This window comes from Tasmannia lanceolata, unplaced genomic scaffold (assembly GCF_043159265.1).
Source record: "Tasmannia lanceolata isolate RefF3 unplaced genomic scaffold, GAP_Taslan_0.1 ptg000012l, whole genome shotgun sequence".
Classification (NCBI taxonomy): Eukaryota; Viridiplantae; Streptophyta; class Magnoliopsida; order Canellales; family Winteraceae; genus Tasmannia; species Tasmannia lanceolata.
In genome coordinates this window covers 21380331-21405978 of record NW_027518689.1, presented here as the reverse complement: position 1 = coordinate 21405978, position 25648 = coordinate 21380331, and the positions used below count along the sequence as shown (strand labels likewise).

At 40.1% G+C, this 25648-nt stretch overlaps 2 protein-coding genes across 3 annotated transcripts; both read right to left on the bottom strand.

Annotated features, from left to right (window-relative positions):
• Positions 1-1140: 1140 nt before the first annotated feature.
• LOC143887708 (endoribonuclease Dicer homolog 2-like) lies at positions 1141-9796 on the bottom strand. 2 transcript variants are annotated; one of them, XM_077391858.1, is made up of 8 exons: positions 9662-9796; positions 9266-9466; positions 9023-9147; positions 6668-6864; positions 6032-6241; positions 3474-3887; positions 1901-2179; positions 1141-1796 (listed from the first exon to the last, which is right to left on the bottom strand). In XM_077391858.1, the coding sequence occupies exons 4-8, from the start codon at positions 6812-6814 to the stop codon at positions 1449-1451; spliced, it is 1398 nt and encodes a 465-aa protein (XP_077247973.1). In that variant the 5' UTR covers positions 6815-6864; positions 9023-9147; positions 9266-9466; positions 9662-9796; the 3' UTR covers positions 1141-1448. The 2 variants fall into 2 exon arrangements, with proteins under 2 accessions (XP_077247973.1, XP_077247972.1); XM_077391857.1 differs by lacking the exon at positions 9662-9796 and having other exon boundaries at positions 9266-9564.
• On the bottom strand, positions 9708-25174 carry LOC143887709 (equilibrative nucleotide transporter 1-like). Its single transcript, XM_077391859.1, has 2 exons — positions 24532-25174; positions 9708-10763 (listed from the first exon to the last, which is right to left on the bottom strand). Exons 1-2 carry the CDS (start codon positions 25127-25129, stop codon positions 10033-10035), a joined length of 1329 nt encoding a protein of 442 aa, XP_077247974.1. The 5' UTR covers positions 25130-25174; the 3' UTR covers positions 9708-10032.
• Between the last annotated feature and the right edge of the window lie 474 nt (positions 25175-25648).

The following is a 25648-nucleotide window of genomic DNA, read 5'->3' as shown; positions in this document are numbered from 1 at the left end:
TCATTTGAAGGATTACAATAGGATTCAAACGTGTATATCTTTGTGAGAGTTTGTAGTGAACTATCTTGTTGTATTACCTTGAAAGAAGGCATTATGTTTCTTCTTTCATTCTTTGTACTTGGCAAAAGGGTAGCCATTAAAACCCTTGGAACTTGTAAGCTAGTATCGGGTCTAATCTTGGCCGTAAAGGAGAGATTGTATCGGCTCAAATCTCAATCGTAAAGGAGAGATTGTATTGGCTCGGATCTGGCTGGCAAGGAGGATCGATTATGATGTTTAATTCCATGAGGATCGGCCCATGATGTCTTGCCCACCAACTTTCATTCTTGCCCATTGTGGCGTTAGTCAATAGTAACTCATTTCCAGTATCAAACCCGGCCTAAAGACTTGCACTATAAGGCTTGAGTCCAATCCAATTCATTGAAGCTCTTCACGGCCCATCTTTCATGCAACACATTCTTCAACAACAATTGACAAACATCTTCAGCAATATCAGCAACATACATCAGGCGGCCATCAATCATAGCAGGGCGCATCAAATTGGCAATTTTTTATATTTCTTTTTGGCGATATTTATTGTAATCAAACGTATATCAATTTCCTATCCATATACGTCCTAAGGGGCATGTTAGAATATGTGAGATACTATCGGATTGGGTTAAGATCTCACCGTTGGATCATCTTGGAGGTAGATTGGGCATGCACGTCGGTTAGATGAGGTAATTTAGGTAGATTAGGCAATCAGGTTGGATTACAAAAATTTCTTTCCATAATTAGATTTGATTCCATGTTTATCACATAAGTGTTATGTATAAGCACTATTGATTCTCTGCAATTGCATCGAAGTTTAGTGAAATTCCTATATTTTTCCAGATTTTATGGTTACTTCTTGGTCGCGATCAAAAATAATTTCGGATCTTGGAATATAGATCCAATGAGCAAGGTACAGATTCAATTGTTGTGCCAAAACCCTACCAGTTAACGGATCCTTTGAATGCATCGAACCGTGTGGGTCATTGACCTTGCAAATAGCTTTCTACTAGTTTATCTTTCACAAAAAAAAAAAAAGATTTCTACTAGTTAGAAAAATATAAATTGAAGAGGGGAGTGCTACTTTTGAAAAACAAGAGAGTGCTCCTATTGAAAAAAAAAGAGAGTCAAGATATTATTTCCCTACCTATTCAAATGATACAGGCACAACCATGTTTTGATAATAGGCCCTCAGTCAACTTGTCCAAAAAAATGCTTTCGAGCTCACTAGCAAGCATTCAAGATGGAAACATACTTTTATTAAATATTGAAATTTACAGCCTCTGAAGTCCCGCTTACAGAAATGCTTCACTTTCTTCTTCTTTGAGAACTTTCAAACATCAGGCAGAACTTTGGAGCAATACAACATGATAAAACTGAGTCGACAATGCTTTTGGAGACTCCCATCAACTGCTAACTCAGATTCCCGGAATGCATTTCTTCAAGGTCTCTAATACAGCTTTTGCAGCTAACTTCTTTGCAGTCTTCTTATTTTCACCGGTGCATGTTTCCCTGTAAATGACTCCATCAGCTTCAACTTCTGCTGTGATGCCAGCAATGCCATTGTTGGATGTCTTGATGAATTTCTTCACATATCCTTTACTCCCGCACAGTAATTCAAGCTCTCTCACTGGTTGGCATTTCATTGTCTCTGGTGTAACCAAGGGCTCTAGAAGAGGCCTTATGCTCTCCCAAACAGCCTCCTTGTTAAATCCAGAATCAATGAGAATCGGCTCCGCAATGGATTCAATTACATCTCCGAGTACCTGTTTAAAATAGGAAATCCTTAAAAGTAATTGAAACTGAGAATTGTTCACATGACTTGGAAAACCACAAAAAAAATTAAAAGTGATTGAAAATGATGACTTGCCTTGGGTACAGCTGACCCAGATTCCCAACCAAACGATGAGCCTCCAAATGATTGCTCGAAAATTTGGACAAAGGCAGTAATCTGACCATGAAGCACAGATGATGCATGGAGAATGTCTTTGTTCAATCCAGCCTTTATTGCTGCATGTGCATAGCAATCATTGTTTACAGAAGCAGACCTAAGGTCAGTCAGAAGTCCAGAGGGCCGTCCAGGATATCTACTGTAAAAGTGTACGGTGATAAGATAGTCTAAAACAGAGTCCCCAAGGAACTCTAGGCGCTGCATCATAACAAAAGATATCACATCAAACAACATTTTAAGCATGAACAATTCAATGCACAACTATAGGAAAAAACTACTATATGGGACTATTTCACTTCCATTAAGTTGTAAATATATTGCACTTTGAGGTGGCATTTCTGCAGTATTTTTAGTATTGTTTAACTGTGATCGTATATGATTGCATATCGATGTATTTCTCAAGTCAATGTATGTTCACTTTGTATATTGTGTGGCATTTAAAGAATCTAGTCACTTAGTGAAATGTACACATTTCAAAATCAGAATACAATTAGGACAATTCCCAGCTACGTTATCTTAGGGTGCAATTAAATCTGGCTAAAAATATAAATGCTAGCTTAGATATTGACAAAAGGGAGAAGAAGGATTCCAATAAATCAGTTCATAAATAAGACTATGGATGATGATAAAATAGGAGGGACACAGAAGTAGCACTCCCTCCAGGGATTAGCCAGTGTATTTTCACCATGAATGCAAGCAACTGGGACACATGGCCAAATATCACCGATCATCCCAAGGTTTCATCCAGGTTATGCGTCCCCTTAGCATAACTCTTTAAGAAAAGCGTAGGTTCACCACCGAATAGATGACCAAAGCAAGACATTCCTTTTTTATACCACATTTGTAAGATGCTCCATGACTCTTTCAGGCACAAAGAATCTAGATGCTCCATGACATATGATTATCATAAGTTATCATACAATGGGACATTAACACAGCTATGGAAGACCATTTTCATAAAATAAATGTGATCATTGATGAATTTGGACAAATTATTAAACTCATACATTGGATACGGCACAAGTAAATAGATACATATAACAAACCATAAGGTAGATGGTGAGAACCAAACATATAATTAATTGCTCTGAAAAAACAACCAACCATATAACTAATGAGGCCCACTTCAAAAATGGACATTTGCGGCGGCAACAAGTACAAGATGATCATTTCAGAAAAAGAGGAGGGAGATGTTACGACTATTATTTTCATTTTATGATAAATACAAATTATTCTTGACAAAATAAAATGGCAAGAATAAACAGCCCACAACAATTCTAATAAATTGGGACATCAACAAAGTGCACCCCAACTCCCATCATATAAATAGTGGATAATTGGGGCTTCAAAATGAGAGCGAGCAACACTTCTTGACATAAGAAAGCACCCTTAAAAGGGATAAGTAACTTGTCAGCCACAAGCATCAAATTAACAATATTATTAGTATATAACCAGTGAAAACATCACAATGATCAAAGTTCAGAAAAAATACCTGATAGCATCTTGGGATATCGGGAACTTGATATGACCCATGCGTTAATGCTTCAACCAACAAAGAAGGATCACGAAATGAGTAGTTCAATACCGATTCCAGATGTGTGATATGTATATAAATCTCAGGTTTTGCTAAAAATGGCGTCCCATCTGGAAATTCCTTGACAAAATCAACCTTCATACCAAGCCAGTCTATGAAAACTAAAGCTGCCAATTCACCTCCTTCGCTAAGGTATGCTCCAATGAGTGCCTCCACAACATCTGCAACTGTTTTTTTCTTTATATGCCTTGTCCCCCTATTATAGATATTTTTTGAAGTAGAAAAGAATTTGACATCCTCTACAAAACATCCAGAAGATTCACCAGGAATAACCCAATATTTAGGATCAAAACACTCATTACGAATATAACCCTGCAAATGAGTTATATGTAATAGCCAGCACAATCCTACATGCCAACATAGCATGATAATTTTATTTTTTTTAATGATTCCAACATAGCATGATAGTATTCAATAATTACATGAATTTGATGAATTACATAAGAAATCTCTTCCGAAAAATATAACAGAAAAAGACAATATCAAGGATCCCAAAGACATGGAAAATATCACTTATCAAGCACAATTAACTGATATATTGACTATGTGGTAGACCGATTAAAACCAAAGATGAAAGCATGAAGCTGCACGACAAAGTTCTACGAGCATTATTGTTGAGAGTAGATGAAACCATGTACTCTACGACAGATTACGTGGAAGTAGGTGATGCCAAGGACACTATTTAGTTAGCTGTATTGGTTCAAGATATAGGGCTGAAGCAGAGAGAAGACTTGTTGCACCGTGAAAGTCGAACTGTCATACATTTGGAGAAGAATCAAGTATTTAATGCCAGGACGAAACATATACATGTGAGACATCACAAGATAAGAGAGTGGGTGGCAGATGGAAGCATCGACTTGAAAACGATATATACAGATGACAATGCAATTGATATATTGACAAAATCGGTTACAGGGACCAAGATCAAGCATTGCTTGGACTAGACGAATAACAACAGTTGTTGATGATTGACGAAGCAACCCATGGAGTGGGGTGGGCACCTCATGTGCACGATATGTGGAGCTGTGTTCTAGAGAGTACACATTGGAGTTAACCTTCAGGTGTTTGTAGAATACAAGCCAAGGTGGAGATTGTTGTGCGTTTCTCATATTATGGCTGTGGTACAGCAAACTGTGGAGTTGACCTTTGATTTGTTTACTAGGAAAGTTGAAGGTAAGTAGGGTGGTTTAGTAGGAAAGTTCAAGTAGATGTATGTTAAAAAAAGTAACATCGAGACACACAAGTTACTTAGGAGTGAAAATTACCATCGATAACCATTTTGAGTATAAGAATATCCTAAGAAAATATATTATATAACTATAGGATGAACTTTATCCAAACCAACACTGAGACATTGTACAAAGCGTACACCTCAAAACTCAAGGCAAAGAAAAGGGGAAATATCAGGAAACATAATCGAGTACGGAGATTTACCAGCAAGAATAAATGATGGAATTCGGCTGATAAAATAACCAGTTGTGAGAATAAAAAACATGGTTTGGTTTGGGCGTATTGTAAAGACTAAAGAGTAAGACTTGAGGCAAATAGAAGCGTATGTTTTGATAATTATTAAAAAATAGATGATTATAAAAAAAGGATAAAAGTTGGGAAAAAACAATTAACAAAGAGTAAGACTTGAGGCAAATAGGAGCATGTGTTTTGGTAATTATTAAAAAAGAGATAAGCATGAGAAAAAAAAAGATAAAAGTCGAAAAAAAAAACAATTTACAAAGATTAAAGTATGACGTGAATCCATTTCTTTAAAGAATGAATCTCAAAGAGACCAACTATTAAGTAAAAAACTAGGCTTTTCAAAAGGTGATAACGAATCATAATATTTGATTATTAGTTTAAGGTTAGAAACTACCAAGTAGAAAAATGCTAACAAATCAAACAAGTTTAAAACCCAATTTGCGAGTGCAGAACTCAAGAGACAAGTCAAGGACTCAAACATGTCATATGAAGATTGTAAGTCTCGATGTCAGACATATCTTGGTCAACAACGTGACCTAGGCTTCTTATTTTGATCCTAACACGAAAATCACACTCTTCTGTTCAGCCTCAAGGTGAACCACATACATACTCAGTGTGCTTCAACCATTTGAAAGGTAAAATAAGGTGAACCACATACTTAAAATGTTGACCTCAAGGTGAACCACATACAAATTTGACCTCTTCACTTAAATGGCATTCGAAAGGTAAAACAACTAATTTGTGCACAATCTTTCAACCATGTCAAGCATCTATTACAGAGCTATCCAAGAAGAGAAACTGCCTAATTCAAGAGGTTCTCCTTGGTATCATTTATTGGACTACCAGATTTCTCTTCATGCATGATCCTATCAATTATATATCGAATACTGCACTTCCCTGGCCACATTTTCCTATCTATCCATAACGATGCCACACGTCACCAACACAGCACAATAAATTGTAATTATAGGTTAATATAATACCGGCAGTTCGCGCTTACACCAAAGACTGTAAAGTGCAGTATTAGATATCATTCTATCCTTCTTCGAACTAAGAAGACCTTCATGATGATACTTATTATCTCTGAATAGCTGTTGACAAGCCGCATATTTGAGAAAAGAGTCTCCAAGTGTCTCCAATGACTCCAACGAAAATTCCTCCTGGCATTTCTTTGTGGTAATTGCTTCCAAAACCTATTATGAAAAAATAGAAGTCAGCAAACCTGAAAGAACAATTTCCCCGTCTTCATTGGAATCTTTAATATTCCAATTTTGGGATAAGTGTAAACAAAATTATTTGCATATTTAGTACAAATCCATTCATGTTATAACATGAATTACTTATGGCAACTCAAATGTTGAGAAGATTCAAAAAAGTCAACAGAAGACTGTATTTCAATACTAGAGAATGAAGAAAAAAAGATTGTAGCAAGGCTCCCACTAGGGAGATTCGATAGGACCTATTAAAAAAATGTAAAATTTAAACCTTGTAGTCCTTGCTGAAGTAACGCAAACCAAACAAAAAAAAATGGAATCTGTGAGATGACTGCTTCAAATTAACCTTGACAATGTTACAATATCACCAACATCATTTCAGAAGCTGATAAAATAGTGACATACCTTGATGGCTCGAACAACAACATTTTGCGTGCAGTGATTCATTTGCATTTGTTTCAAACTGACAGCGAGAAGCATAGACTCGATGCGATGCATGACAGATGGAACAAATGAGAAAGAGTGCAATGTACTAATGGTGATGGGACACATAAGCACCACACAAAGCTTAGGTGGCAATTCGACATCAGCATTGCTCAATGCTGCAACATGGAAGGGAAAATAGAATTATAAATTGTAAAGAAGACGATAAATATTAAAATGCGAGTGTATTTCAGAAAAACTAGAAAGATGAAAATTAGGACAACACTGCATGAAAATGCAATATTTATTAAATTGACATTCAAAATGATAACTAAATACTATTTCAACATATTACAAGGCATATACATAAGAAATCACGGAAATGCATCAAAATAAACATGAAAGGAAGAAGTTGTACAGATAATCAGTTTTAAGAGGCGGAGATAGTGGTAAGAAAAATTTGCTGCATGCATACAAATTCTTTGGTCCAGAAAAAGACATGCCCCCATATTCTATGGCATGATACACTTTCTTTGGTCCAGGTAAAGACATGCCCCCATATTCTATGGCATGATACAGACTTTCTTTCTTTCAGGAGAAGGCACCCCCACCCCCACCCCAATATCCAACCAACACATGCACGCAAACACTGACACACCAATGCTAACCACAGCCACACTATGCACAGAAACATTTACACAAATTCTGTGTGTAAATGTTTATTTACTCATCCACATGCATGCAAGTGGAGAGATGGAAGACGTAAAGACAAGACAACTAATAAGTCTACCTCTAATACCAACTGATGTAGGATTGATTGCACAAAGCACTAGGTATGAAGAAGCACCAGAAGTACTAAATAGAATAGGTATTAGTTTTGTAATGGTTGGAGCAGCAAACTCGGATTCGGCAAGAATCTCATTTTTTGGTAGTACGAAGGGGGAATTGGCCCAAATATGGGATAGGGGTCAAGACGCAGACGGGCGCCTGCGGCTGACTCAAGTGCCCCACGAACCGCACGAAATGTAGCCTATTACACGGTGTCTAATGGATGGGTATTTCGGGCAGGGAAAATGGGAAAAAACAAAACAGCTTAGGGTAGATAGGACTTTTTTCCAGAAGTACTAAATAGAATAGGTATTAGTTTTGTAATGGTTGGAGCAGCAAACTCGGATTCGACAAGAATCTCATTTTTTGGTAGTACGAAGGGAGAATTGGCCCAAAAATGGGATAGGGGTCAAGACGCAGCCGGGTGCCGGCGGCTGACTCAAGTGCCCCCCGAACCGCTCGAAATGGTAGCCTATTACACAGTGTCTAATGGATGGGTATTTTGGGCAGGGAAAATGGGAAAAAACAAAACAGCTTAAGGTAGATAGGACTTTTTTCCAGATAACCGAATAGGTCTGTAATTTCTGAGCAGTCAGAATAGGATGGGTTTCAAGGCCAGGTTGAGGAGAGATCTGGGAGTTACAAGTGTAGGGTAAAGTCTAGGATTTATGACAGGTCTAGAAGGAAACAAAGTTCATGGTTCTTGTTCATGGATAAGGTCAGATTGTTGGGAAATTTAACTGTAAATTTGCAGGGAGGGTCTAATGAATAGTGCAAAGAGTGGATTGCTGGGTTGACAATTTGGCAGAAGGGGGGAGGAGGGGTGGGGTTGAGATGGACTGATATTAAGGGAGAATAGCTAAGGTTTCTTTAGAACTGCTTCAGGTTATTTCAGGGCAGAGGGTGACAGATAACGGGTGCAGTAAATATGTGACAGTCACAAATGGTTAGATGATGGAGTAAATCTGCGACAGTCACAAATGGTTGGCTGATGGAGTAAATTTGCGACAGTCTCGCAAGGTTAGCTGATAGATTTCAAAGAGGATAAAGGTCGGGTGTAAGGGACGTAGAAATCCATTTGTCTGATGTACTTTTTGTGTACCTATTATGAGCAAAACAGAGCTAATTGAGAAATTAAGAATCCTCTGATCTTTTCCGACCTGGGTGAATTCCTCTTAACTTCAAATTACATCTCATGAATACAAAAACCCGTCCATCTAATGTAAATTTTCTGAAATCATCCACAAAACAGAAACTAGATTTCATTGCTACAGATTGATCTGCCAGCTGAAACTGAAATACTCCAGGACTGGTGCATATGTATTGTAGAACTTAAAAGAATGGTTTTGAACGGTTGAAAGTTTTTGTAGAAACTTTTGTAGAAGCATAAAAGAACAGTTTTTGTACAAACTTTTTAGACTTCTTTTCTAATCAGCTTGCTCTCCCATTTCTTCCCTTTGCTTTATTTCAATCTGTACAAAGCATTGGATTCATATAAATAGTAAATACCTCACAGCGAAATTCCAGAAACTAGCGCCTGCATAAATATCTCCAGTTGACCTGCAAGCCCACCAAGACTTCTCAGTACCAAAAACGCATCACCAAACCCTGGAAGCACTGGGGCTGCAAGTGTCCTGTAATAACAACCACACATTGCATCAGAACCAGCCAAACTAACAAGAAGCAATGGTAGACGTAAATGAAGAAATTGACAGTCGGGAATCGGGATGAACAAATTCAATGGGAAAGTACCCAGAAGGAAATAGAAGGCATATGAAATTCCAGACATCATTTACAAGTAATGTAACGGTGTCTCCATCCAGATGCAAAGGCTCATCTGGAGCACTTTCTTCGTTGTCTATGACCGAATGCCAGTCCCTTGACCCTGCCGATGAACTTAGATCATATAGAACTCCTGCCGACGAAAAGGAAAACTTATGGCAAACAACTTCCCTGTAACAAACGAGTCAAATATGTCTCAATTTATTCCCAACCAAACAATGACATTAATAATATAAAAAATTTAAACGTAGACAGAATCTTTGTCCGACATTTCTATTCTTCTAAGTATATACAAAATGAATAATTAATACATACATGATCTCCACATGTGAATAAGAAGAAAAAAGAAATGCCATATATACTTACATGTACCATTCATCTTGGACCAAGTTTGTGATATTACCACTAAAACTAATAGAGAAATAGCTGAAACTTTCCATTAGTGTAATAAATCAGCTTGGAGCTCATTGGGAGTAGGAACAAATTTGTTAAAGATGAGAGCAGTATTACTTGTAGAAAAACGAGAGAAGTAGTACTTATTTTAAGTTACATTTACTGGCATACCACAAATCATTTCCCCTAGTTTGCCCTGTTGCTTCACCAGCATATGCAAATGGAATACATTACCATGGTCTTATACAATTTTACAGCCAGAAACAACTTAGCAACCCAATCCTTAGTCCAGGGTTGTCAGACAGCACAAATGCAAACATCTCAAATAACCATAGGCTGATGAATCAGATGACCCAGAACCAAGCTACTACTGAACCAACTGCCAACCCAAGAATCAGAAAAAGGACAATCACAATCCCGGCAGTCTCAGCACACTGTAATGGAACGACTTTTGGAGCAAGTATCATTAACACACTTGTAAGGTAGCCATTGGTTAACCCGAGAAGACATGTCAGCACTGTGACTGGAATCTCTGTTCGGAAGAATGTAGGACCATGCAAGCAACCGAGAAAGAGAGGATAGAACAACAGCCTCGCAATGCAGGCAGCAACAGCAACATTTGCATTATCGACAAGATAAATCGCAGTTAAAGACTTACCCACCAGATCGAACACATTGTATCCAGCAATGAGAAGAATAGGATACCAGTCCTTCAATAGCAGAGACTGCACATCTTCCGTAATATATCCTGGAAATATGGAAAGCGTTACAACATAGATGAGGAAGATTCCAAAGCCAAACCATTTGACTCTTCCTACGATGTCCCACAAGGTCGATCTCCATGCAGATCCACTAAGGGGGCCTTTCTCTTTTGATTCCTCATTCATGGCCTGCATTTTCAAATCTCTGTAGTATTGAATAACAGGAAGCCTGTCTGCCATGTTGTAGCAAACAAGGCATATGACCATAACTACGATACTGACACTGAAGTAGAGGTTTGCACTGCTTCTTAAACCATTGGCAGTTTGTGGGTAGATAGCTTTGGTTATAATCCTCATCACCGAAACAAGAACCCCTGCACCCACAGATTCAAAGTTCAAAAAGGACAGTGCACATGCATGTTGTGCAATTTTTTTTCATGTCATTTAAACTAAAAACAAGTACATCAAGAGCTTGAGTGGATTCTGTCAAGAGTTTTCTTTTTATTGTCTGTTTTTTAAATGGTAATAAAACTTTGTTAAGAAAAAAGAGAACAGAACAAGAAATTACAGGAAGGGCTGCGCATGCATGTTGTGCAATTTCTTTCCATGAGTAATGATAGTAAAATATCATTTAAACTGCAAACAAGTACATCACGAGCTTGAGTGGAATTCTGTCAAGAGTTTTCTTTTTCTAGCTCTCTTATTTTTTTTTTTGGAAATGGTAACAAAACTTTATTAAGAAAAAAGAGAACAGAAAAAGAAAATACAGCAGGGGCAGAGATTGCTCCATACACAACAAAGATCTAGAAACACCCCTTTGGCAAAAAGACCAGCCATCTCATTACCATTACAGGGGGTGTGAAAAAAAGAAAATGAATATAAATTAATAAGCAAATCACCCTGACCATTCAAAAATTAAAAAAATAAGCCCTAATCTCATCGATGATATTAGAAAATCTCCATGGACCAAGGGACTCATTCCTTGCCCACAAGATTACGTTTAAGGAGTTGCCCTCAACAAGAGTGGGCAACTGCAATTTGAAAAAAAAAAAACAGCGAGAGTGGGCAACTGCAATAAAGGGTGATAAACGACCAAAGTCCCGTAAGAAGCGCACGGAACATACTACAACGTACAAACAAGGGACAAAAGATGTTCCTAGGAGTAATTTAATCTCCATTCCAATTTCATTAATGATCATTTTGCACTTTCTGAAGATATCTCTCATGTTGTTCTTTCTTCCCCATGAAATGAGATCAATTTTGACTTCTAATAATATCCTTCCCCAACTGCCTACACAAGCATGTACGAACACACATACGTACGTAGTTAGAAAATCTCCATGGAACAAGGGACTCATTCCTCGCCCACGAGATTACGTCTAAGGAGTTCCGCTCAACAAGAGTGGGCAACCGTAATGATGGGTGATAAACGACCAAAGTCCCGTAAGGAGAGCACGGACCCTGTTTTTTTGGAAGGTAACAATTTTATCACGAAAAATACTACAGCGTACAAACAAGGGACAAAAGACGTCGCTAGGAGTACCTTTCCAATTTCATTAATGATCATTCTGCACTTTCCAAGGATATCTCTCAGACTGTAGTTAGAGAACTTATTATTTCTTCCCAATGAAATGAGATCAATTTTGACTTCTAATAATATCCTTCCCCAACTGCCTCTTTTTTTTCCTTTGAAAATGTGATAATTCCTCTCCTTCCATATGTCAGATCAATGCATATTGTACCATCCTCCAAAGAACCTATCCAGCTGCTCCAAAAGGATAACTACTCCAATGCATAATGATATTCTCGATTGATCTTTGGAGCACCCATGAGATACCGAAGCATTTGATAGTAGCCTGTCATGGTCGGTGAGAGTAGCAATGCACCTTTAGATGATCCAAAGACGCCTCCTCCTTGCATAAAACACACCAGCTGGCAAGGGGGAGCTTCTTCTAAGGCGCTCACATGTGTTGATTTTTTTATTTGCAACCGTCCAAGTAAAAACCATTACCTGTGGAGGAGCAACGGATTTCCAAATCCTTACCAAACAAGAGCCTTCTTGTTCACTGAGATCAATATGTGGCAAAGAGAGCAGACGGAAAAAGAACCTTGAGCATCAGGGTCCACACTCTACGATCAGGCATGATGGGAGAGCAATAATAGGAGCTAAGGAGACCTAATAAAGAGGAAAAGCAGTCTATTTCACTCTCCATAATGTTTCACCTAAGCCTAATAACCCAATCCAGACTCAACCCTCCTCCTTTCCATATGGTCACAAACTCTAGTCCCTCAACCAGTCGCTAACAAGCATAGGTTTGAAAATCTATCGCACACTTGAGAGCATGGTTTTAAATTTTGGCCGAAACAAAATTTACATGAAGTCGTTTCTTTACAAGATTTCGGCAAAATTTCACCTAATCGAAATTTCATTTCATTTTTAGCTTTTTTACAAAATTTCCACCGAAATTTTAAATAGATCCACTGAAAATTTTAAAAAGTCCACTGAAATGTTGTAATTCCCACCGAAATTTATGAAATATTCACTGAAATAGCCAAAATTCCATTGAAATCGCCAAAATTTACTACAAAATTTTAGACATTTCGGTTGAAATTAAAAAAAAATGAAATCATAATCATATTTTTACATGATTTCGGCCAAAATTTCGGCCCGAAACCGAAACGTTTCGGTTTCAGTGGTGACCAAAACAGACACCGAAATTTAAAACCTTGCCTGAGAGTCACTTGTTCAGAGATCTACCTATAATCTTGTCTCCTCTCCCTTTCCCCCTCTAAATCTAACTAATGACTCCTACAGGGGTCTAGAAACACAAATGAATTTCGATGCACTCAAACATTTTCCTAAAGAAAACTCCTACTCTCAAATGCCACAACGCTGCCCATATTGATTTTTTTTAACAAGGTAGCCAAATGTTATTAAAGAATAAAGAAGACGATCGAGATGGTTCGAACAAGAGACAAGAAAAAAAAGTGCGGCCCAGTGCACGAGGCTCCCGCCATTGCGGGGTCTGGGGAGGGCTAGATGTACGCAGCCTTACCCCTGCTTTGCAAAGAAACTGTTTCCGTTACTTGAACCCATGACCACCAGGTCACAATGGAACAACCATACCGTTGCGCCAAGGCTCGCCAAGATACAAAAACAAGAGAAAAAAAAATACAAGCATAAAGAAACTCGAGGAGGGAGTTCATCATAAAGAGCCAATGCCTCAACACCCGCTCTAGCCAAGCCATCCGCCACCTCATTTGTTGAACGCGGAACATAGTGAAATTCAATCCACCTACACTTAGCTATGTCGAACATTTCATCAAAAAAATTGTCAAATCTCCATGGAGGCTTTTGCGGTCTGTTTACCCACCGACTAACATTGGAAGAATCTCCCTCTACTACAAGTCTACAACCTTATCTCGATCATCTCGAGCTACAAGACTCAAGCCTTGATACACCAGCTCGTACCTCGGCTTCCGTGGGATCGGTTATGCCAAACGGGTTGCCAAAAGCCCACAATACCTTTCCCTCATCATCTCTAAGAACACCCCCAATACTGGCAGGACTCGGATTCCCAAAACTATAGATCCATCAAAGTTTAATTTTACAAAACCCGGTAATGGAGGAATCCACTTTGAACCACTTTCTGCTTGATCTCCCCACCACCACAAACCTCTCGCCATCTTTCCCAGAGGTCGAAAGAGGGGAGAAAAGCGAAAGTGGGAAGCAACTTAGCCCAAGAAATCACCAAAGCAATGACTTTCAAGAAAAGGAAATGTGCATTCTTGGCGCTTCCTTTAAAGATCCTTGCATTTCTTTCCTTCCATATTACCCAAATGATTGCTAAGAAACACATCTTCCACAGGATTCTACCCATGCTTTTCCAAGGTGCCTTGGAACACGCTAAAAACAAATCCAGTAAATTTTGCAGAAAAACCCAACAAATACCAAACCTTTAGATCACCTTGCACCAAATCCCCCTTGCTAATTTGCAATGGATTAGAAGATGGTCCACTGAATCATCATCCTCCATACACATAGAACAATGATTGACAATCAAAATCATCCTTTTCCGTAGGAAATCCACCGTTTGAATGCGATTTCTCAGAGCCACCCATTCAAAGGTAGTAAACGGAGGTGGAAAGTGAAATTTCCACACTCATGCAGTTTTGGAGGACACCGGGCTAGTCACAAGATGACTATAATAGGATTTGACAGAAAAATCACCATGTGTGTTCCATATCCAGACCTTTTATCAACCCCGTCACGTTTTATATACATATGATCAAACATTTCCAACAACCTTCTAATAGAATCCAATTCACAGTCGAACAAATTTCTCCTGAAGCGAAGGCTCCAAATAATACTCACATCTCTACGCTCAAAGTTGTCACTAACCAAGCCATCTTTCATTGATGCAATCACATACAGATCAGGTAAAAAATCTTTAATGCTCCGTTTGGTTGCCAGTAAAAATTTTGTCCTAGGAAGTTTTTAGTAAAATTTTCGTCCCATTCCATGTTTGGTTGCCTTTTAGCACTAGAAATTTTTTAATCCCACTCTTGTAATGATTGCTTCTGTGGTGACATGGACTCCTTGTCCCCTCCTTTTCTTTCCTAGGGAATGATGTCCTCTCTCTTTCTCTCCTCCCTTCCCATATTTGGTAATGACACCCCTAAATTTTGGCAGGAATTTTAGGAATTGTAGAAAAAAAAAACCTAGCAAATCCCGTTGACTTCACTGTTTGGATTAAAAACTCCCTAAAAATTTTACTGACAACAAACGGAGCATAAGAGTGCGATCCCCACAACATAGATCAAGTCAGAAGCGAATTCTATGACACGTATACACTCGGAATCTCACTCCTTCAAACAAAGTGCCAAACCCTAGGATTTCTCTCCACAGTGTGAGGCATTTATGCTTAAAGGAATCCAGGGATGTCTAACGCCCAAGGGCGGACCCATATTTTCCTTCAATAACTTTCACCCATAAATGGGATTCCTCTTTACCAAACCTCCACAACCATTTACCGAGCAAAGCTATATTAGTCTCCTTAATCCTTCCAATTCTTAAACATCCACCTTTAAAGGACATACAGACTTTCTCCGACCAGTGATCGCTTCATAGCATCTAAGGATAGCTCTCAAATTCATCATTCTAATAACATCTGGCAAGCTAAAAAGGAGAGTGTCATCCACAAACTGTATATGTGATACTTCCAAACCACCCTCCCCAATAAAGAAAACCTTTAGTTAAGCCCATGCTTTTGCCTTTGGCAATAAGCCTGCTAAGAATTTCCACTACCATGACAAAGAAGAAAGGGGATAATAGATCTCCTTGTCTTAGGCCCCTCGACGACTTGAAAAGACCTTTTGGCGATCATTTATAAGGACAGAGAACTAGGCTGAGGAAACACATCTACTGATCCAGTCCCTCCATCTACGGCCAAATCCCATCCTTTCCATGATGTAATCCAAGCAACTCCATTCCACCCTGTCATAGGCTTTCTCCATGTCCAATTTGCACACTATCCCACTTCTACCTAGCTTGTGATACAAGTCCACCACTTCGTTGGATACCAAAGGGCAATCAAGAATTTGACTCACTAGCAAAAGTACTCTGGCTACCCGAGATAACTGACTGCAACATCAGTTTTAATCTTCACCAATAATTGACGGCAACACCGTCCATATTGGTCCCCAATAAATTTATGGCACAAGACATCTTTCTCTTCACCATATCTCCAAAGCCATTTCCCAATTATGCCTTTATTAGCATTCTTATTTTGTTAATTCCAGTTCTAAGATGTTTCTTCAGCTTAAAACCTCCACTCATTTCATAAGTTGGTTAAACTTTTTGTAAGTATAAAAGATTAAATAACACCTTCTCCATCAGCTTAAGCTTTTGGAGTAAACGGCAATTTCACACTTTTTATTGGTCTCCCCTCCCTATAAAAAAATTCCTTCGTAACTTTTCTATTCTCTTTGCCACCTTCGTTGGGATTTTATAGAGAGTCATGAAAACCGGCTGATTTTCCACAGCCGCCTTTATGAGAGTGGTCCTTTATGGAGATAGGAGAACACCTTGCTTATGCCTCTCGAACAGCCAAAGAAACCAGTTAGGAACCCATTAACTATATAATAGAGAATGTAGGCGAGGACATGCATTTTATCCAACTTCATTTTAGCCCAAAGCCCATCTTTTCTTGGATGAAGTGTGCAGTGTTCCAGTCCTATCTAACCTGTATATGATCCCTTTCTTGCCTCCCATTTTCCCGGTATCAATTACCTCATTTGCGATGGGTATTCCATATCCATCCAGGATCAGTCTGTAATTTACAAATGCCCCTTGAAACTGCGATATAATTCTCCCCAGTTCTTTTACTCGTCTAGCTAAAACTTTAGCCAATATTTTATACACATTATGCACTAAGCTGATAGGCCTAAAGTCTTTTAGCTCGATGGCCCATTCTTTCTTCAGGATGAGAATTATAAACACAATATTCGATTCTTTGCCCAACTTACCTCTTTTGTGAAATGTTGATATGAAGGCCACATAGCAGCCTCTTTAATCACCTCCCAATACGGCTGGTAGAACACCATAGGAAAACCATCGGCACATGGGGTGTCTTTTTTCATGCTAAAGATTGAAGATCTGATTTTTCCAAGAAATCCCTTTCAGCTGCTTTAATCCTGAGTGAGCTGCTTGAATGTTAATCCCTTGAGCAAGGGTCTCCAATCATATTCCTTCAACTATAAGATTGAAAAATACTGGACAATTAGGTTCTTGATGTGATCTTTCTCTTCAAGCAGGTCCTTCCCTTCTACTAGGCAATTGAGAGCATTGATCATTCTTGCATTCTCAGCCCTAAAGAATTTGGAATTCTAGTACCCTTCTTTGAGCCAAGTGGCCCTAGACCTTTTTTTTTTTTTGGAAAGATTAAAAGTATTTATTCAATTGAAAAGGATGAAACCTGAGGGCCGAGATGGTCAAATACAAAAGCGCAAAATCGGACATTAAATACAAAAGAAGCAGCAAAGTTTGGGAGGAAGAAATCCAAAAATCTTCATCTCTGATAAGTCGACTCCGATTCTAGCCAACCGGTCCGCATCAGCGGAACGCCAAGTGGCCCTAGACTTTTGACACCAACTTATTTCCTCCCTTCTTAGGATTTCCTCGTAATCCACCTTTGAAGATATTCTCTCCTTCTTTTCTTCATCCACCAAACAAGATTCCTCTTCCTTTCTGTCAAAAAGTTCAATCGTCTGCGAGACCTCTTCTTTCCTATATATGTATATATATATATATATATATATATATATATATATATATATATATATATATATATAGAGGAAACTGTTGGTGAGCTTAAGCTCACCAAACTTATGGTGAGCTAGCTTGCCCAATCACATGGGGGCCCACTTTGTTAGGATGATCCAAACCATTCATTTGCAAGTCCCTTACATAGATGGGGGGTGTACCAAAAATCAGCTCCATGGGATCATCCTAACCCCTCCATTTGTGGAGGACAAAAATGAACAGACACAAATCTGCCCCATTTTTGTCCTCCACAAATGGAGGGGTTAGGATGATCCTATGGAGCTGATTTTTGGTACACCCCCTATCTATGATAAGGCCTTGCAAATGAATGGTTTGGATCACTCCCCAAAATGTGGGACCCATGTGATTGGGCAAGCTAGCTCACCATAAGTTTGGTGAGCTTAAGCTCACCAACAGTTTCCTCATATATATATATATATATATAGAGGAAACTGTTGGTGAGCTTAAGCTCACCAAAGTTATGGTGAGCTAGCTTGCCCAATCACATGAGGGCCCACTTTGTTAGGATGATCCAAAGCATTCATTTGAAAGTCCCTTACATAGATGGGCCCATTTTTGTCCTCCACAAATGGAGGGGTTAGGATGATCCTATGGAGCTGATTTTTGGTACACCCCCTATCTATGAGAAGGCCTTGCAAATGAATGGTTTGGATCACTCCCCAAAATGTGGGACCCATGTGATTGGGCAAGCTAGCTCACCATAAGTTTGGTGAGCTTAAGCTCACCAACAGTTTCCTCATATATATATATATATTGGATGGTCTCTTCTTTCCTATATTTCTTTTCCTCTTCATAAGCTTTCTGCCATTCCTTGATCTTTAACTTGAAAGGTGGGTAATGGTTGGCCCTTCGCCAAACACATCATCATCTTTATTTTTATCTTTACTTGTACGCCTCCGCAGCTCTGGAGATTTTAGCTGTAGCTATAGTTGGAGCATTCAAGGTATCCACGTATCTTGTCCGCCACTAATCATTTAATGCAATTCATTTTTGTTGCATTTTCCCTCTCAGCTATAGCCTCGCTCCGCCTAGTGGACCTGTATTTGGTGACCGACCGAATACACTGCCGGGTGTGTGTAATGTGCACAGAGGAATTTGCCAATTAGAGGTGACAATAACTCTTGTCAATTAGAGGAGACAATGACTCTTGATAACACGTTTCCTTGGGTTTATAATCAAATACTTTCTTTATTCAATTAATCTCCTTAAATAGGGATAATAAGCAACAACTAATCAGAAAGTTACAGCTACAAACTTAGACTTATCTAATCCTAAGATCATGGAGATAAAGTAGCTAACAAGAGTCATGCTAACGGTACATGACTTATTCAAATACATGGCTTATTCAAATACTTAAAGTATTAATTCCTAACAAATAGGACCGGCAACATAATCCAATCAAATAGGATCAGCAATATATCATCCACCGCACACAACATTTCCCCTTCCTTCAAGCAACCTTGTCCACAAGGTTGAAGTTGGGATATTCCTTGCGCATGGTCCACTCATTGAGCCAAGTAGCTTCTGCAGGTGTGGTGCCTTCAAACTGGACCAGATATTCCTTGTAGAACCGTCTGCCACGCTTCCTTTTACGAACTTGAAGTACTGCTAGTGGCCTTGGTTGAAGCTGGCCTTGGTCATCTTCTTCAGGGAGCTCGACAAGAGCCACATTTCCATCTAGAGTCATTGTCTCCTCTAATTGACAAGAGTTATTGTCACCTCTAATTGGCAAATTCCTCTGTGCACATTACAACTGTTATCAGAGCCTACGTTCCTACACCATGACCGACAACCCTCCTGCTAACATGAGAGTTAGAGAGGTTGCAGAGATGATGCAACAGTAAAAGGAGCAGCAAAACCAGAGAACAACATCCCTTGAGCAATTGGTTCACGAATTGCAGAAAGAGATTCAGCACTTGCGTGAACTGTCCCTATCCCAAACAACCGCTCCTTCAACCCGACCTCGTGGATCACCCCCTGCTTCTTCTTCCGGTAATGGAGAAACGGCTCCTGCACCCCTTCCTCACCTGCCAAAAGTTGAACTCCTAAAATATGATGGAACTGAGGATCCAACCGGTTGGATTATGCAAGCTGATCAATATTTCTTGCTATACAACATCCCTCCGCTCCAAAAAATATTGTATGCTTCCTTCTCCCTTAAAGGCAAAGCCTTACAATATTATAAGTATCTTCAAAATGCAGGTCTCATCTCGGATTGGGCCTCATTCACCAAGGCTTTGGACCGCCGCTTTGGACCTACGAAATACGAAGATCCAGAAGGTGCATTGGCCAAACTACACCAAACTACTACTGTTGCTGCATATGTTGACGAATATGAGATAATGTCAGATCGTGTGGAAGGATTACCAGAGAGCTTCCGTCTTAAAAACTTCATAAGTGGGCTCAAAGAAGAAATAAGGGACATTGTGCAACTCCTTAGACCATCCACCATTGATGAAGCCATAGCCCTTGCCCGCATAAAAGACAAAAAAAAGAAGAAGACTTCCTTCATATCTTCCAAATCCGTGCCAAACACTTACCACCCCAAACACCCTAGCCTGAACAAAAACCCAGCTGTTCGAACTATAAGCCATGCCGAGATGAAGGACCGTAGGGAGCGCGGTCTATGTTATAATTGTGACGAAAAATTCGTCCCGGGCCATCGATGTAAAACCCAAACCCTCTTTCTCTTAGAAGCCACTGAAGACAACCCAAATTCTATTGATATGGAGTTATCTGATGGGGATGACGAAACACCCTTAACCATATCTTTCCATGCCATCTCTGGCACACAAACTCCTAATACCATGAGAATCACCGCAAACCTTGGCCACAAAACCATTGGCGTTTTAATAGACTCAGGAAGTACCCATAACTTCCTTGACCTAAGTGTGGCAATGAAAACTGGGATCCAGCGGCAAGAAAATCAAGCAGTCAGTGTCATGGTTGCCAATGGGGAGACTCTACATAGCGAAGGACGGTGCACCGATGTACGGCTTAACCTCCAAGGTACCTCTATCTCCACCGAATTTCACTTACTTCCTCTAGCAGGGTGCAATGCTGTGTTGGGTGCTCTTTGGTTATGTACACTCGGTCCAATCATTTGGGACTTCAAGAAGTTCAAGCACGAAGGTCGTTCATGTGTTCTTTATGGAGATCGCCAAAAAGATGTTGTTGTACTAAACCTAATGGAGCCAATTCCACAACGTGGGCTTCTATTTCACATTTGTGCAACCCAAATCACTCCAGCAGGTTTAGGACCGATTAATTCCAGCTCATCAGATCCTGTTCATAAGCTATTGCAGCGTTACAAGGATATATTTAGTGAGCCCAAGGGCTTGCCTCCATCTCGGGCTCAGGACCATCAAATTCCCTTAATCGATGATAAACCTGTAAGTGTTCGTCCTTATAGGTATGCCCATTTTCAAAAATCGGAGATTGAGCTTCAGGTTACACAGATGTTAAAGGATGGTATCATTCGGCATAGTCACAGCCCGTATTCCTCTCCTATCTTGTTAGTAAAAAAAAGTGATGGTTCATGGAGGCTTTGTGTGGATTATCGGGTCCTAAATTCTATCACGGTGAAGGACCGATATCCTATTCCGGTGATAGATGATTTATTTGACGAATTACATGGAGCCACAATTTTTTCAAAGATAGATCTTCGCTCCGGCTATCACCAAATACGAGTGGCCACGGATGATGTCCATAAAACGGCTTTCCGAACTCATGACGGACACTATGAATTTTTAGTAATGCCGTTTGGACTCACGAATGCTCCCTCAACCTTCCAATCGGTGATGAATGAAATTTTCCGTCCATATTTACGAAAATTCATTCTTGTTTTTTTCGATGATATTTTGATTTATAGTCATAACCTTGATGACCATTTGAAGCATTTACAGGTTACACTATCACTTCTAGAGCATCATCACTTACATGCCAGGGAATCTAAATGCCGATTTGCTTGTGAAGCCATAGACTATCTTGGCCATGTTATTTCCAAACAGGGAGTGTCCGTAGACCAGGAGAAAATTAAGTGCATAATTGATTGGCCACTGCCACAAACTGTGAAAGCACTACGAGGCTTCTTGAGACTTGCCGGGTATTATCGGAAGTTTGTACGAGACTTTGGTACAGTAGCAGCACCTCTCACTCAAATGTTGAAGAAAAATCAGTTTGTGTGGACAACCGAATCCAAGGAGGCTTTCAATAATTTGAAGCAAGCTATGTCTTCTCCGCCGGTCCTAGCTCTTCCAGATCTCACAAACTCGTTTATAATTGAATGTGATGCTAGTGAGAGAGGCGTGGGGGCTGTTCTAATGCAATCTCAACACCCTTTGGCTTTCTTAAGCCATGCTTTGGGAGCTAAACAACTCAACTTATCCACATATGAGAAGGAGCTATTGGCTTTGGTGATGGCCATTAAAAAATGGAGACCGTATCTACTCAACAATCGGTTTATCATTCGGACAGATCAGAAGTCCCTCAAATTCTTGTTAGAACAAAGAATTGGTACTCCAAAACAACAAGAATGGGTCTCTAAATTGTTTGGTTATGATTTTGTCGTAGAATATAAAAAGGGGACCCTCAACCGAGTGGCTGATGCACTATCTCGACAAGATCTCTTCGGCATTTCCACCATTGTTCCTCAGTGGTATCAAACCTTGAAGGCTGCTTATCAATCGGACCAAGACTTACAGGACCTTCTCCAGCAATATAGTGAAGGTACACTTGATCATTACTATTATACTATTCGTGATGGGATTTTGTATCACAAAGGCAGGATACTAGTTTCAGCGACTAATGCAGCAAGGGAAGACATTACCCGAGCCATGCATGAGGGCTCGATGGGGGGCCATTCCGGCTTCCACCAAACATTCCGGAGGATTGCTAAAGATTTTTCATGGCCTGGACAACGTTCATATGTTCGAGATATTATCAGAAAATGTGACGTATGTCAGCGAGTTAAGGCGCAAAATGTCAAACCATATGGGACTTTGCAACCATTGCCAATTCCTAAGGTTATCTTTGAGGACATTAGCATGGATTTTAATGACGGTCTGCCGAAATCCCAAGGTAAGGATACTATTATGGTCATCGTGGATAGATTATCTAAATATTCACATTTTGTAGCTCTCAAACACCCCTTCACGGCTCCCTCAGTCGCAAGAGCATTTGCTGACAGTTTTATTAAGCTTCATGGGCTACCAAAATCAATCGTTTCGGATCGTGATAAAGTCTTTATCAGTTGCTTTTGGCAAGAGTTATTTGACCTTCAAGGTGTGCATTTACAGTTATCATCGGCTTACCATCCACAATCGGACGGTCAAACCGAGATTGTCAACAAATGCTTTGAAAATTATTTGCGTTGTTTTGCTGGACTTAAACTGCGAAATTGGGTTCTTTGGCTTTCCTTAGCCGAGTTTTGGCACAACACCAACACACATTCATCAACCGGCTTCACTCCCTTTCGGGTTTTCTATGGTATTGATCCTCCAAGATTGCTCTCCTATGTCAAAGGTACAAGTTCAGACTTGGATGTAGAAGAAGCTTTGCTCTCTCGGGATGAAGTTCTCCAATTGCTAAAGGAAAACTTACAAGTGGCTCAAGAACGAATGAAACGATTAGCAGACCAAGGGAGGACTGACAAGGAATTTGTGGTAGGCGATATGGTCTATCTTCGACTTCAACCGTATCGGCAAAGTTCTGTTCATCTTAAGAAGGTCACCAAAATTTCTCCCCGGTTTTATGGTCCTTACAAAATTCTTGAACGAATTGGGCTGGTTGCTTACAAACTTGATCTTCCCATTCATTCTAAAGTGCACCCGGTATTCCACATATCTCTTCTTAAGAAACGATTAGGAGATGGAAATGTGGCCCTTATCGAGCTCCCTGAAGAAGATGACCAAGGCCAGCTTCAACCAAGGCCACTAGCAGTACTTCAAGTTCGTAAAAGGAAGAGTGGCAGACGGTTCTACAAGAAATATCTGGTCCAGTTTGAAGGCACCACACCTGCAGAAGCTACTTGGCTCAATGAGTGGACCATGAGCAAGGAATATCCCAACTTCAACCTTGTGGACAAGGTTGCTTGAAGGAAGGGGAAATGTTGTGTGCGGTGGATGATATGTTGCTGATCCTATTTGATTGGATTATGTTGCCGATCCTATTTGTTAGGAATTAATACTTTAAGTATTTAAATAAGCCATGTATTTGAATAAGTCATGTACCGTTAGCATGACTCTTGTTAGCTACTTTATCTCCATGATCTTAGGATTAGATAAGTCCAAGTTTGTAGCTGTAACTTTATGATTAGTTGTTGCTTATTATCCCCATTTAAGGAGATTAATTGAATAAAGAAAGTATCTGATTATAAACCCAAGGAAACGTGTTATCAAGAGTCATTGTCTCCTCTAATTGACAAGAGTTATTGTCACCTCTAATTGGCAAATTCCTCTGTGCACATTACAGTGTGCTCCACCTATCCACTCTCTTCGAGCACGCAGCTGTACTCCGGAGGGAGGCCAGCCCATCGGAAGAAAACCCCCAAACCTCTGTAATCAGGACAAGCTGACGAACCTTGGCTGTCAGCTATCGCACAGTTGGTTTGGTGATTTAGGTCAAAATTGAGTGAACAGATTGAACCGCAACATGCATCGAACAACCAAATTTCAACTTTTGTTTGAAAGATGTGAAATGAGTTTAGTAACAAAAAATCCTAACATTTCCAGGAAGCCAAACACTGAATTGCTACAAGTGAAGAAAGCAATAAAAAAATTACAAGAAAATTCGATTACCGGAAGCCGCCGTTCCGGCAACAGTGGCCTGCATGTATCTCTTTGGAAGCTCACCGGCGCTGCCGATGACTCCGCCCTGAACCAAGGCGTCAGCCACACCTGAGAGGGCGACGGCAGCCACGGTGATGTAATACCCAGAATACAAACCCCTTGTCCCCTTGACATAGAGCAAATCGGTGAGGGGGACGATGAGGAGGGAGAGGACGAAGAGAGCGAGGCCGATGTTAATCCGGAGGTAAGCGCTGGATTTGTGAGCCCATCCAATGATGAAGAGGAGAAATAGCAAGCAGACGAGCATATAAGTGACGGCAAAGACGCGGTCGACGCTGACTTCCGGGTAGAGGTAGGTGAAGTAATCGACGGCTGTGATGAAAGCGTTCCATGGGAGGAGGAAACCGGCGCCCAAGGTGAAATAGAAGATGTAGGCCAGATGGAAGGCGTCTTTTGGGACCTTCGCAGAAGCTTCTGGTATTTGCAGGAGGAATTCGTCTTCCTCTGCTCCTCTTCCTCCTCCTTCTCTTGAACTCCCCATTATCTCTCCCGATGTTATTCTGTTGTTGTTGTTGAGAATCTTTCCCACCTGTAGAGACGTTGACATCACTTATACGGCTATACCATCCATAATAGCCGTTTTCGCACGTTGTCGCCCCCCTAACTCCTTCCACCGACTCTTGAATATTGATAGATTTTTTTAGGGCCGGCAACGGGGCGGGTCGGGGCAGGATGTTGGGGTCCGCTACCCCTTCCCCTCTGCAGGGAATTTCCCCCCCTCCCCTTCCCCTCCCCACTGCGGGGATGGTGGGGAATCCCCCTCCCCTCCCCGTGGGGAATATCTAATCCCCATTCCCTCCCCTTCCCCTCCCCACTGCGGTTTGGATCATCCTATGGCATAGCCCAAACATTACTTTTTGAAAAATAATGGACTATACGAGCGTACACCATAAAAAATCTCATCACTCATCAGAGAGATGTTGCCTTTATTTGAGGGAAGGAGATTTTCAAAGGATTTAATGTTACCTTTCAGTGATGGTTCGATGGAGAGATTTTAGGGATTTCTAGTAATATACTAATATAATGAGGGCCAATGCCCAATGAGTTATGGGTAAAAGAAAATATA

Coding starts and splice junctions, on each gene's coding strand:
- LOC143887709 (XM_077391859.1), bottom strand. CDS start 25,129: ATGTCAACGTCTCTACAGGTGGGAAAGATTCTCAACAACAACAACAGA. Junction 10,764..24,531: donor TGCCGGAACGGCGGCTTCCG/GTAATCGAATTT, acceptor CTGTGGGTGCAG/GGGTTCTTGTTTCGGTGATG.
- LOC143887708 (XM_077391858.1), bottom strand. CDS start 6,814: ATGTGTCCCATCACCATTAGTACATTGCACTCTTTCTCATTTGTTCCA. Junction 3,888..6,031: donor GGTGTAAGCGCGAACTGCCG/GTATTATATTAA, acceptor ACTCATTTGCAG/GGTTATATTCGTAATGAGTG. Junction 1,797..1,900: donor CTGGGTCAGCTGTACCCAAG/GCAAGTCATCAT, acceptor TATTTTAAACAG/GTACTCGGAGATGTAATTGA.